The 13,885-nt window shown below is 47.9% G+C and overlaps 1 protein-coding gene across 1 annotated transcript; it reads left to right on the top strand.

The window, feature by feature from the left end:
• Positions 1-1,451: 1,451 nt before the first annotated feature.
• Positions 1,452-13,629, top strand: KCNV2 (potassium voltage-gated channel modifier subfamily V member 2). The gene is made up of 2 exons (XM_030292892.1): positions 1,452-2,852; positions 13,348-13,629. The coding sequence occupies exons 1-2, from the start codon at positions 1,452-1,454 to the stop codon at positions 13,627-13,629; spliced, it is 1,683 nt and encodes a 560-aa protein (XP_030148752.1).
• The last annotated feature ends 256 nt before the right edge of the window (positions 13,630-13,885 follow it).

Raw genomic sequence — 13,885 nt, 5'->3', positions numbered from 1 at the left:
CTCTAAGACACATGGTTAATTGGAAAAAGCAACATGTAGAGAGTACTATGATTTGTGTTGATAATAGAGAGATTTTCAGATGACGGATGGAGATAGGATTTTGCGTGTATTTGTTTAGAATAGTTCTCAAAGAACAACCAAAAAGTATTCTGGATGAGTAACAGTGGTTGCTTCTTCAGTGGCACATGTAGTAACTGAAAGTTTGGTTTGGGAAAGAGAAACTGTCCACTGTAATGCACCTTTGTATCTTCTGAATTTTTTTTTTTTTTTTTAGGTACACTTCATGCCCAGTGTGGAGCCCCCCAGGGAGCTTGAACTCAGAACCCTGAGATCAACAACCAAGCTGAGATCAAGAGATGCTCAACTGACTGAGCCACCCAGGTACCCTGTGCCTTTTGAATTTTTTTTTTTTAACCATAACCATGAGCTAGTCAACATAAATTGAATTTAAAAACAAATTCCCTGCTCAAAACCAGTCTCTTCCTTTTCTCTGCCACCCACTCTTTAGCTGGGCTCGCCTGTTTCCATCACCTACAAAACCGTGAGCAATTGTGTCTCCATCGGGTTTCCATCCCCAGCCTTTAGCACGTTACTTGATCCCTGGAAAGAAAACCTAAAAAAAAATTTTAACTGAGGTTTGGGAAAACGATCAAGACCTTTTCCTTGGAATCAAGTCTGGCCACCTTTACATATGGCCTAACACAGCAGCTAAGCAGGGCTGCAAGAACATGTACCCACCAGTCCTGGATTCTTTCTGGAAATACGTTCTTACCATTCAAGAGAAGGAAGGGAAAGAGACAGAGAAACAGGCCAACGGAAATCCAGTAGGGCGAGGCTGCTAGGCAGAATCCATTGGGAAACACGACTGTGATCGTGTGACAGAAAGAGCCTGGGAAACATGCGAGGTCTTAGGTGATCTAAACAAGGGGCTACACGGAGTAGAAGACAGACTTGTGACCAACTCGCTTTGAGCATTCTGCTGCCGTCTCTTTCCTTGATCACAGGGGCTCCAATTCCATCAGTTAGACCAAAACACAGCCATCCATGCAACTACAGCTAATTCACGGATTCCCCCGGGGTCCAAACTCGCTGAGCACTTCCTGAGGGCGGGCCTGAGGATTGGCGACATTTTTATTAGCAATCACCTCTGCCGCCTTCTGATTATCTGCAGATTTAAGACCACGTAGTCAACCCCTACGTCAGGCGGGGCAGGGAGAGGGGGGAGGAAAGTGGCTAAGAGGCTCTAAATCCCTCCTAACACTTGCTGCTTCCCTATCAGCAAGATTAGAGCAGCAGTCATCAGCCATCTGCCTGCGTCTGGGGAGTTTCCCCGGGGCTGGGCTGGGCACGTCGGTCGTCTGGCGCAGGCCCCTCTCAGACAGAGCAGGGGTTAGGATCCGTCCTCCCGGTGGCAGTCCCCAGGCAGAGCAGCGGGTGCACCTGCCGCAGCCATGCTGAAGCAGAGCGAGAGGCGGCGGTCGTGGGGCTACAGGCCCTGGAATACTACAGACAGCGGGGACGCGCCCCAGGCCGGGAGCACCCAGCACCGCAGGAGCGTCTGCTCGGTGGGCGCCCGCTCCGGCTCCCTGGCCAGCATCCCGCCGTGGACCGAGGGCAACTATAACTACTACATCGAGGAGGACGACGACGGGGGGGAGGAGGACGAGCTCAAGGACGACCCAGGCGAGGAGGACGGGCGGCCGGAGGCCGCCCCTGGCGCGCAGCCCGACAGCCGCGCCGCCCCGCCCGCCGCGTCGTCCACCCTGAACGTGAACGTGGGCGGCCAGAGCTACCGGCTGGACTGCTGCGAGCTGGCCTGCTACCCCAAGACGCGCCTGGGCCGCCTGGCCACGTCCACCAGCCGCAGCCGCCAGCTCGGCCTGTGCGACGACTACGAGGAGCAGACGGACGAGTACTTCTTCGACCGCGACCCGGCCGTCTTCCAGCTCGTCTACAACTTCTACGCGTCGGGCGTGCTGCTGGTGCGCGACGAGCTGTGCCCGCGCTGCTTCCTGGAGGAGCTGGGCTACTGGGGCGTGCGGCTCAAGTACACGCCGCGCTGCTGCCGCATCTGCTTCGAGGAGCGGCGCGACGAGCTCAGCGACCAGCTCAAGATCCAGCGCGAGCTGCGCGCGCAGGCGCAGGCCGAGGAGGCCGAGGAGCTCTTCCGCGACATGCGCTTCTACGGGCCGCAGCGCCGCCGCCTCTGGAACCTCCTGGAGAAGCCCTTCTCGTCCGTGGCCGCCAAGGCCATCGGCGTGGCCTCCAGCCTCTTCGTGCTCGTGTCCGTCGTGGCGCTGGCGCTCAACACGGTGGAGGAGATGCAGCACCGGGCGGCGCAGGGCGCGGGCGGCGGCGACCCGCGGCCCATCCTGGAGCACGTGGAGATGCTGTGCATCGCCTTCTTCACGCTCGAGTTCCTGCTGCGCCTCGCCTCCACGCCCGACCTGCGGCGCTTCGCGCGCAGCGCCCTCAACCTGGTGGACCTGGTGGCCATCCTGCCGCTCTACCTGCAGCTGCTGCTCGAGTGCCTCACGGGCGAGGACCAGGCGCGCAGCAAGGGCGCGCCGCGGGAGCACGAGCTGGAGACGGTGGGCCGCGTGGGCAAGGTGGGCCAGGTGCTGCGCGTCATGCGCCTGATGCGCGTCCTGCGCATCCTCAAGCTGGCCCGCCACTCCACGGGCCTGCGCGCCTTCGGCTTCACGCTGCGCCAGTGCTACCAGCAGGTGGGCTGCCTCATGCTTTTCATCACCATGGGCATCTTCACCTTCTCGGCGGCTGTCTACTCCGTGGAGCACGACGTGCCCAACACCAACTTCACCAGCATCCCGCACGCCTGGTGGTGGGCCGCGGTGAGTAGCGGGCCCCCGCCCCCCTCCCGGGTCATCAGCCGCCTGCCTGCCTTCAGCCTGGTGCCCTGACCTGTCCCCTGCCTTGCTTAAGGGCCGCTGCTCCCCTCCCCACCCCCATCCGTGCCTTCGCCGCCTCCAACTAACGAAAACCGGAGGTGGCTGTCGCGGAGTTGGAAAGGCACAGTCTTTCAGTAAGTCACGGAATTTGACTTCCGTCCCGGGCACCTCCACATCTAGGTTTCATCTTGAGTCCCTGGACAGGCTGAATTTACGAAGGTTTCCTTGTTGCCCCCCTAAAGGGGACCATTCGTCATCGTCATTCTTGTTACTCGCCACTTACGGAACACCTGGGGTCCTAAGCGGTTTGCAAAGTTTGTCTTATTTCAGTATTGCAATCCTGTCAGGTGGCTACGATCAATGGGTTTTTTGTTTGTTTCTTTAAGAGGACATGTTGGAAGTGGCTTCAGATTTGAAGCAAAAAGCAAACTGTACGTTTATGCCAGGGAAAGGGGAGACCCAGCCGGCCAGCGTCCACCCTAACTGAAATCCCCCTGGTTTGGGCCCAATCAGAATGTGGAAAGAAGCATCGAACAACTGAAATTTGCTCCAGTAGCACTCAAGTTCCTTTAGGACCTAGCATTCTTGCCCCGCTGTACAGCTAGAGGAACTGAGAGGGTTTGGGTGTAGACGTACAGCTGAACGTAGCAGAGTGAGGACTGAAACCCACGCCCCTCCCACAATAAATCCTTTCCTTTCCTGCACCCAGCATTCTCCCTTTCAACCGTTACATCTGCCCCAGGCCCGGCCTAATTAGTAGTCTTTTATTTTTGCTGTTTTCTTTAGTATTTGCTTTTTGGTAGTCTCTTAGGCCATTTACTCAAGTATCTGTATTTCTGGTGTGCTAGGCTAAATCCCCAGAAAATCCCTAAGTCCCTGGAAATGCTGATTGACAAGTTGACATTTGTACAGAGAGGGAAGAACTGGGTGTGTGATTTCCTTATTTTTAAGAGTAGGTGGTTTGTAATGCCCTTAAAAACATTAGGCAAATGTCACCAGGTTTTTCCATGTGAGGAACTAGGTATTTTCAACACTAATGTTGGGTATGGTAGAACCCACAGTCTGGGGCGGATTTCTGAGATGAACCAGCCCAGGGCTGCTAGTATTGTAGTTCAGCAAGATGGGAGATTTGGGTCCTAGTCCCCGATCTGCTAGTGATAAACTGTGTCCCTAAGTAATTATGAAACCTCACTCCCTTACTCCCCCATCCTCAGTTTTCTGGTCTCTAAAATGGAGTGGCTACTGAGCTCTACAACTCAGTGAGAGTCTTCTGTCACTGAAAAACAGAGCACTCACGTGTCCAACAGGATTTGGGGGGCTTCTTTTGTAACGGGGATGGCGTGAGGCTCTTCCCCATGAGCTAGCCCAGTGCCACACCTGTGATGATATTCCAAGTGACAAAAGGTCGTCGCCATAGTCGATAAACCACGTGTACAGATAGAGCTGAGGGAAGATGATTGGTCCCCAGCAAATGACATTTACTTTGGAGCTGAGAAAAGCAGGAAGAGGAAAGAGCAAATCCACATGCTGATGATATGCTACTAAGTCTGAGAGTCTAGGTCTCCATCCATCCAAGTATCTTAGAAGACTCCCATATATACAGGCCAGGCCTCGGGGATGCTTTGATACTTTACCTTTAACCCACAAAACTTTTTAGGACTTTGTATATTAATCTAAAAACTGATAAAAATTCAATTGCTTATGATTTCTCTTTCTAAAAAATTCCCCGAAGTGCATGCCTATTGATTGCATCTAATTTCTTGATCTGTTTAATGTACAACGACACTCAAACCCTTCAAATTATCCCTTTTATTTTAACTCAAATTATGTTAGTCAAAATTAGTGTTTTCCCTTAGTTTTACAGTAAAAATTGTATCATCATTTGGTCTTTATCTGTAACACATTTTACCAATTATTGCTTTGGTCAATGTGAGTTTTATTTGTGGCCATTATCTCCATCCGGCACTGTTTTCACAGGCCAAAATTTGCACGTTTTCCCAATGGCCTTTGTGCATTTCTTCTCTGAGAATTTGGTAGACTAGTAAAAATCCTTATGACTAATGCATTTGTTTGCACACTAACCTATGAAAACATTAAGAACAGTCCCCCTTGAACATTTAAAGACTGCTCTGTGCCCCCCAGACAATACAGATCAAGCAGGTGCTTCCCTGTACTTGTGGTGGCATTCCGTATTGTGTATCAAGGGCACATATTCTCCGTAGAGCAAAGAGAAAAGAACGCTGTCAAAATTATGTAGACAAAACCTCTTGTTTCCTGATGTAAATGCCCAGTAGAGAGACAACATGTAGATGAATTCTTTGTGAGATTCACAAAATCCATCTTATTCACTCACTGAACCAACTAGTAATGTAAACACTGGAGATCTTGAGGGACAGAACAACATTAACACGATAGGAACTTCTTTCCCTCATGGAGTTTACATTCCAAAGGAGAAAGAGAATGTATCATTTCAGATACTGATGTGTCTTGCATAACAGGATAGAGAGGGACCTGGCGGGTGGGCGGGGGGGGGGGGGGGGGGCGTGCACAGCAGAATCTACCTTTGATAGAGAAGCCCCACTGGAGAAGAATGACATTCAGCTGAAATTTGAACAATGAGAAGAAACCCGTCTCTATAGACATGACTCAACAGAGAAGAAAGAAATGGAATCCCCAAAGTAGCTCTGATCCAGTTGTCTCCAAGCCTCTTATTGATCATACATCTCATGATTTAAAATTTTTTCAGCATACGCCCATGATAAATGTGTATTCCAGCTATGCCCAAATTAGGTTATTTATTGATGCACAAATTAGGTTACTCATGGCTATAATAATGATGCATCGCAAACTACCCAAACTTAATGGTTTCAAATGTCAAACATCTATTTGGCTTAGGAGTTTGCCTGTCAGCAATTTAGGCTGGATTCAACTAGAAGGTTTTTCTCATTTGGGCTGGTGCCAGTCACTCACAGGTCTTATGATCTACTGGCTGACAGCTGAGATCAAAGAGGAGAGGAGACCATATCTCCTCGATCCTCCAGCAGACATGGACTCATGGTCATGGCCCTGTGCAAGAGGGAGAATGTAGACTCAATCATGTGAGCACTGTCCTTTGCTCAACCCACTGGTCAAGGCCAGTCACAAAGCCAAACTCAGAGTCCAAGAGCAGACCAGGTTAGCCCACCCAGTGTAGGGAAGCATTGGTAAGTTCTGTGGCCAAGAGCTTAGACACAGGAAGCTATGAAGAATTAGGCCCACTGAATGGACATTTTTCCAAAGGAGACATCCAGATGGCCAACAGACACGTGAAAAAATGCTCAATATCACTTATCATCAGGGAAATGCAAATGAAAAACCACCATGTGATATCACCTCACACCTGTTCAGAATGGCTAGAATCAGAAAGACAAGAAATAACAAGAGTTGGCAACGAGAAGAAAAAAGCCTCATGCACTGTTGGTAGGAATGTAAATTGGTACAGTCACTGTGGAAAACAGTATGGAGGTTACTAATGAAATATAGGAATACTGTATAACCCAGGAAATTCACTATCCAAAAAAAATGAAAACACTGGGATGCCTGGGTGCTCAGTTAGTTGAGCATCCAACTTTGACTCAGATCATGATCTCATAGTTTGTGGGTTTGAACCCCCGTCGGGCTCTGTGCTGATAGCTCAGAGCCTGGAGCGTGCTTCGGATTCTGTGCCTCCCTCTTTCACCCTCTCCCCCACCCTTTCTCTCTCAAAAATAAACATTAAAAATTTTTTTTTTATTTTAGAGAGATAGCATGCTTGCATGCAAGCAGGGGAAGAAGAGACAGAGAGAAAACCTTAAGCAGCCTCCAAGCTCAGCATAGAGCCTGATGTGGGGCTCAATACCACAACCCTGGGATCATGACCTGAGCCAAAATCAAGAGTCAGACGCTCAACCAACTGAGGCTCCCAAGCGCCCCCAGGTTCTCCAAAAACACTAATTTGTGAAGATCTATGAACACCTTTGTTCATCACTGCATTATTTACAATAGCCAAATTACGGAAGCAGCACCAGTGTCCATCAATAGATGAATGGATAAATAAGATATGTGTGTCTACATACACACACATACACACTCACACACAACGGGAATATTACTCAGTCATAAAAAAACCAATGAGATCTTGCCATTTGCAACAATACCAACGGACTTAGAGGGCAATATGCTAAGGGAAATAAATCAGATGCAGACCACAAATGCCACCCGATTTCACTTATATGTGGGATCCTAAAAACTGAAACGAATGAACAAACCGAAAAAGCAGCAACAGATCCATCAATAGAACAAACTAATGGTTGCCAGAGGGCAGGGTGGTAGGGGAAGGGGCAAAATGGGTGAAAGGGAGTAGGAGACCCAGGTTTCCAGTTACCAAATCCTTAAATGACAAGGATGAAGGGCACAGCACAGGGAGGGACTGTCATCAGTAGTATTGTAATTCGGTTGTATGCTGATAGATGGTGAGCAGGGCATAACGTATAGACTTATCAAATCGCTGTGTTGTTCACCTGAAAGTAATGTAACATTATGCATCAACTATACTGTAATTAAAAACAAATTAGGTCAGTAATACGATCATTCTCCTGTAGGAAGATTTTACTGCTCAGACATATTATTACACGTTGGAAAATATGCACTCACACGTGGAAGATTTAAAGATGAAGAAAAACATAATTGAGATTTTCTTCCAGAATGCAGTGCTGTGTTCCATGTATATTCAACCACACTGGAGACAGATTCTCTAAGCCATTCATCCATGTGTTTTTAGTACTTTCAGACAGCCCCAGAATCTGACTTGCTGTTCATAATCTTCCCTCTCTCTATGCCAGGGATCCTACAACCTTCCTCTGTAATTCAACTCAAGGTTTTAAGAGGAATACAATAGTTTTCATGATTGTGAATACTTCTACAGCTGCAAAACAAATCCCTCATGGCCATTCATGTCTGCAAATGCTCATGCATTAGGATACAAGATAGTCCCCTCCCACTCGTCTGTCAAATGAAGATTATTTGTAAGCACTCGTGTAATAAGAAACATATGTAAAATGCTAACCCATAGCAAATCCACAAGAAATACAAGCTACTACATCTGTCTAGTTGATAGTCTTTATCATGTAGAAGCCATAACCTTTGCTTGCAGATTCTTTGGGGGGAAAATAAAACAGAAGTGATTCCCTCTCTACTGAAGAGAAGAGAAACCCTAACACATACGTAGGGGTCAACTGTTCTCTCCCGGGAGAGCTTCCGCATTTCCAGATAAAGGGATGCCCACCTCGAGCAGTTCCAGCCATGTCGGGGGCTCTCTGGGCTGCCTGGGTGTGGGAGATGCATGGCACACTCAGCAAGAACAATCAGCTCTCTGATGAAGCAGTCATCATTGCTTCCAATGTGGCCATGTTTTAAAGCAGAAGAGGGCACTGGACTGTTCAACAGGCCATTTCCTTCTGGGCTTCAAAAGTGAGTTAAAGCTAGAGATACCCAACAGGAAACCATGTCATGAACTCACTGCTTCATAAGCTAACAAAAACTCTTCAAAAAGAAAACGTATGTCTAGCTGAGGGAACAGATAATGGTGCCACAGAGACCTTGCTCCTATCTTTGTTTTCCCAAAGTACACTATCATTTCCTTGCAAATAGGTGGCCCTTACAAGGTCACTGAGATTTCCTTTTTTTTTTTTTTTTTTTTTCTTATGGAGTGATGGCTGGCTTTTAAGAAGACCCCTTTGGAAGGTGCATCAGTCAAGTTACAATCAGGAAAACCAAGAAACCAAGAAAAGTAGATATTTTAAACAGAGGCAATTTGATACAGGGTTATAGATACACAGGTGTTTAGAAGTCTGGAAGAGCAACACGGGCAAACAAAGATAACCCAAAAAGTGGTTACTCCATCAACTAGCTGTCAGCCCTAGGACTGGGGGGCCAAATAGAAGGAACCGGAAGTACAGAGAAGGAGCTACTGAGGGACTCCTAGGATGACACCATGAGGTTAGTGTCCCATGTGCTAAAAGATGCATGAGCTACATCTGTCTGCTGTATTGAAGGATGAGGACAAAGACCAGAAGCAGGAGCGGAGACCCTTACCTCCTCATCCGCCTCCAGTGTGCCAACAGCCTCTCACTAGCAGAGCACAACCAGAAAATAGCGAGCAAGAGAGTCTGGGAAATGCAGTTTGTGGACTCCCAAGCAGCAAGACTACAGGAAAGAGTACAGAGGGGTGTCGCGCTTGGGACTGAGAGACAGTGGGTACACGTCTGGCACAGGCAGCAGTAAAAGGAGGCGGCGGCGTTGTAGCTGCTTCAGAAATGGCACAGGAGGGGCCATAGTCACTGGGGCCAAGGCTGTGAGGCACTTTTACGACTTCTGCTCCTGTAGACTCCTGACTCTGGGGTGGCCCCCTCCTTAGAAGGTCTTTGACCTAGGATCCTCCTGAGGGCCAATAGGACTTGAGTGGGACACGATGGAGTTGTAGAGGGCAGGGAAAAGTAGCGAGTAAACAGAAGATGTGGAGGACGCCAGCATCACTGTGTACCTTTCTATAGCGACATGCATAGATCCCACATTTGCCTTAGCTTTTTCCACACTTCCTCCTTACTGTGCAATTGACGTACATGTCAGGACCTCAGTGGACAGATGAGGCTGGCTGTTCTCTCCAAGGTCCTCTCCTCACCCATGACCTCATTCTAACAATGCTTCCACCCATCGAAACATTCTTTGAATTCCACGGAGGCATTATCTCCAGAGACTGAGACATGTCCGTTTACTTCTTTGTAATGGTGCCAGCTCTTCACCTTTGGTATTTTAAAAGAGAGTTGAGACCCCTGAGTCTAAGATTGGCACCTAGCATTAACCCTCCAGGTGGCTAAGACCACTTATTTCAAGGTCATGCCACTGAATCCTCTGTGCAGATTATAATCCAAAGAGGAATTCCTAAGGTATTTGTGGCAACAGCAGCATGGTTAGGCTTCGTATGGCCTTTGAACTAAATCCTTTCAAGGACAACAAGCATTGAGGTATGTACTATTTTTAGCCAGGAACCATTAGTCCTTACTACCTCAGATTGCCTGGGAACGCTAAAAGGGGTGCTCATTATTTTGAAAAATCAGTTATGTTTCCTGGGATCATAATTCCTAGATGGATGGATTACCAGGTGCCGAGATTTCATCTATGCCTCCTTCGTTATGAAGGAAACAAACATTCCTTGTTGGAGGAGAAATTCCCATGTAGCTGTTCTAAAGTTTCAGAGAAAAACTGGATGCTTGTCTTCCTTGTCGTGTTTAGGAGGCCAGTATTTGCTGATTAATAGGGGCATTTCTGGGGGAAGGTCACGTTCTGGCTTTTGGGACCCAAAGACTAGGGAAAATATATAAGCCTTCCAGTGCTAAGTTTCCAGTTTACAGAGGGCTGAGCCAGCCAATGTTTTCAGGAATCTCAGATGGATTGCAGGAATGTTGGTCACATTTCCAAGCCCAACTCATGCTAATGTGAGAACTCACTGTGAGATGAAATGTATCAGTCTAGGGCCTTCAATTTTTAATATTCATTCAGGGAGAAACGGGTTTGGTCTGAGGAACAGGGAGACAAGTCCCCCAAAGCCAAGGAATTCTGCATTCCTCTTGGAGCCAAGGAGCACGAACCAGGTCACTGGTTGAGTCGAAGTATCCACAGAACAGACAATATAAAGATACACTATCCATTTTGAACAAATTCTTCGGGACCAGTCATACAGAGCCTCCTAGCAGAAGAGATCTTTTCTCTAAACATAGAGATCCAAGATATACAAAAATATTTTTACCATATTCACATCAAATATTTAATCTTCCTTAAGCCAATTCTCTTTGCTTTTGACTCTTCACTCAAAGTTCAGCCAAAACAAAAAACTGAAGTTGAGGTTGGGAGTGCAAGAAAGCCAGGGTAGGGATTGATCAGAAGTTTAAAATAGGTGCCTGGGTGGCTCAGTCAGGCGTCCAACTCTCGATCTCGGCTCAGGTCTTGATCTTAGGGTTCATGAGTTTGAGCCCTGCATTGGGCTCCATACTGACAGCACACAGCCTGCTTGGGATTCTCTCTCACCCTCTTTCTCTACCCCTCCCCTGCTCACACACGCTCTCAAACTTTAAAAATATATAATTGAAAAAAAAAATAGGCACTTTGTCTCAATTATCTCCCTCGGTATGCTCCTAGCCCTTTGCCCCCTGTCTTGCACCCTTGAGGAACCAGTTCACCTCAAAGCCTGTGCTCTCACCTTTCACGGATGCTTACTGTCCTGAGCTACCCCTTAGTGTCACTCAGCCCTGCCCCCAGACTCCCTGTCAGTCTCCTCCAGGGCAAGTAGACTGAGTGACTCAACATTCTTACAGAAGTAGGAGCGCTGCGGTTAATGACATATGAAAGCCAGGGTTCAGTTCATGTATCTGGACAGAGACCTGACTCAGATTCTTTTCCTTAGGGCGTGGCCAGTGACAGGACACACACATGTAGACACACGTACACATGCACCCACACACACTTCGAGATTCACCCACGCTCTCACTCTACCACTGCCTCTCATCACCCTTTGCTGCACAAAGCTGACAAAGGAGATTCTCTCCTGGAGCCAGAGTGCCCTCCACCCTTTGTCCCCCCCCTTAGGCAGGTGTCAAGCAGGAGCCTGTTTCCACAGCCCATTGGTCTACACTCCGCTGGGAGGTGGATTCAGAGCCACATAGCCTCATGCCATCTCTGTTTCCTTAAGGTAACCCACACCAGCCTGCCTCTCTTAGATGCTTGCTTGCATTCCATCCCCATGGGAAGGGGAGGCCCACCCTCAGCAGGTCTCCCACTGGAGATAGAGCAGTGAGAGGTTGTCTATCACCTACCCCAGAGAGGAAGTCAAGCTTTCACTTTGTATGGTCTGGAGGATGCTGTAGCTCTCATTAACGCCACCAGATTTGCCCAGCTGGCCCACTTCTTCATTCCCTTCTAACTCATCAGTCACACATGTCCTAAGTTCAGGCCAACCCTTACATCATCAAAACAAAAATGCTTACATTTCTAAGCTAAACACTGTGCCAGCATGGGTCCATGGGCTGACTATGTCTTACTACCGTCTGCTAGAAAATCATGGCAACACCACAAATTGATGAAGCAAACAGTGCCCCCTGCAGTTGTGCAATGCACAGGTTTTTTGCAAGGATTCAACAGCCCTGCCTAAAAGTAATTTAGCCATCAGTCTGGGGACCAGAAAGAGACTCAGTACATGAGGCTTAAAACACAGGCCCCAAGAGATTTTCCCAGGTTTTCTCTGGCTACACTGACTGATAACTAGTCCCACGGGTATCTGCATTTTAAAACAGAAGCTTGTTAACCTAAATAAATCTCTAATTAGCGGAATTTAAAGCAGTGTGCAAGAGTGATGGGAAAGATTTCATGCAGGGTGAACATATTTTTGGTCTGTGATGTCTTACAAAAGCCCTTTTGCAAAATAATGAGAGTGTTTCTCCAGACATTTGCAATTAAAGCACCTTCATCTATAATATCTCATTTGAACGACGTAATAACTCTGAGAAGTATTATAATTGTCTCCAGAGAAGGTTGTCGGATGCCTTTTGTGTGCCTGACACTGTGTTAAGTGCTCTGTATTCCTCTTCTTTAGTCTTCAGGAGAATCCTTAGTGTTAGGGATTATCCTATTTTATTTTATTTTTTTTAGTATTAGTTTTTGAGAGAGCACAAGCAGGGTAGAGGCAGAAAGAGACAAATACAGAGGATCCTATGCGGGCTCTACACTGGTAGCAGCGAGCCCGATGTGGGGCTCGAACTCAGGAACCACAAGATCATGACTTGAGCCGAAGTCTGACGCTCAACCAACCGAGCCATCCAGGCGTCTCTATCCTCCTGTTTTAGATGAAGAAACCAAGGCTTAGAGACTGAATGTTTTACCACGGGTACTCAGTGGGGAAGGGTCAAAGTTAGGACTTGGACCCATGTCTGACAGGCTCTAAGCCTGAGCTCTTCCCGAACTGCCTATCACGTAGGCAAACCCAGGGTCCCCAGTCCCCAAGTTGGCCCCTCTGAGGGGAGGCAGAGACCAACATTTATTGAGCCCATGCTACACCAGGAACTTTACACAAGGTATCTTACGTGCTCTTTACAACCCTATAAAGCAGCTGTGATCTCCTCTATATTGTGTATAAGAATATTTATAATAGCCAGAATTTAAGCCCAAGACTTCCAGCTCCACAGGTGGTCTTCTTTCCATGATTCAGGTCCTACAGGCAGACCTACTGCTACCTCCTAAAGCTGGCTCTGCAGGAGCTGTTACATGACCCACATGTACCTTCAGGGAGACAGAGGACATTTTCCTGCCCGGTTCTCTGTCTTCTCCTCCATCACAGTGCTAACCATTCTCTCCCACTTTCCTTCCTATACAGGTGAGCATCTCCACTGTGGGCTATGGAGACATGTACCCAGAGACCATCCTGGGCAGGTTTTTTGCCTTCCTCTGCATTGCATTTGGGATTATCCTCAATGGGATGCCAATTTCCATCCTCTACAACAAATTCTCTGATTACTACAGTAAGCTCAAAGCCTATGAGTACACTGCCATGAGAAGGGAAAGGGGAAAAGTAGAGTTCCTGCAGAGAGCCAAAAAGAAGATGGCAGAGTGTCTGGCTCGAACCCACCCGCAGCCCACCCCAAGGCAAGAGAGTTGATGTTTCCTAGGATGCGTGGCTGGTAGACCCTATGAACCTCAAGGCTTCAATTCTCCTTCTTTATATTGTCAGAATTGGCAGTGCATGGACACATTTAACAGTCATACACGAAAGGCATCCAGTTCAGAGTTCTGGCTCTAGAAGTATTCATTTTGGCCCCAAGTGGGACCCTGTCATTTTTTTTTCTTTCACTGTGGTGTAGGAACCATGACCACCCCCCTCCAGTGACATCGGTCCTCAACACTCCTAGACAGGA

Source organism: Lynx canadensis, chromosome D4 (genome assembly GCF_007474595.2).
Source record: "Lynx canadensis isolate LIC74 chromosome D4, mLynCan4.pri.v2, whole genome shotgun sequence".
NCBI lineage: Eukaryota > Metazoa > Chordata > Mammalia > Carnivora > Felidae > Lynx > Lynx canadensis.
This window is presented reverse-complemented; position numbering and strand designations above follow the sequence as displayed.

Excerpts from the sequence above, each read along its gene's own strand:
- KCNV2 (XM_030292892.1), top strand. The coding sequence starts at position 1,452 with ATGCTGAAGCAGAGCGAGAGGCGGCGGTCGTGGGGCTACAGGCCCTGG. Across the intron at positions 2,853-13,347 it reads ACGCCTGGTGGTGGGCCGCG|GTGAGCATCTCCACTGTGGG; the intron begins GTGAGTAGCGGG and ends CTTCCTATACAG.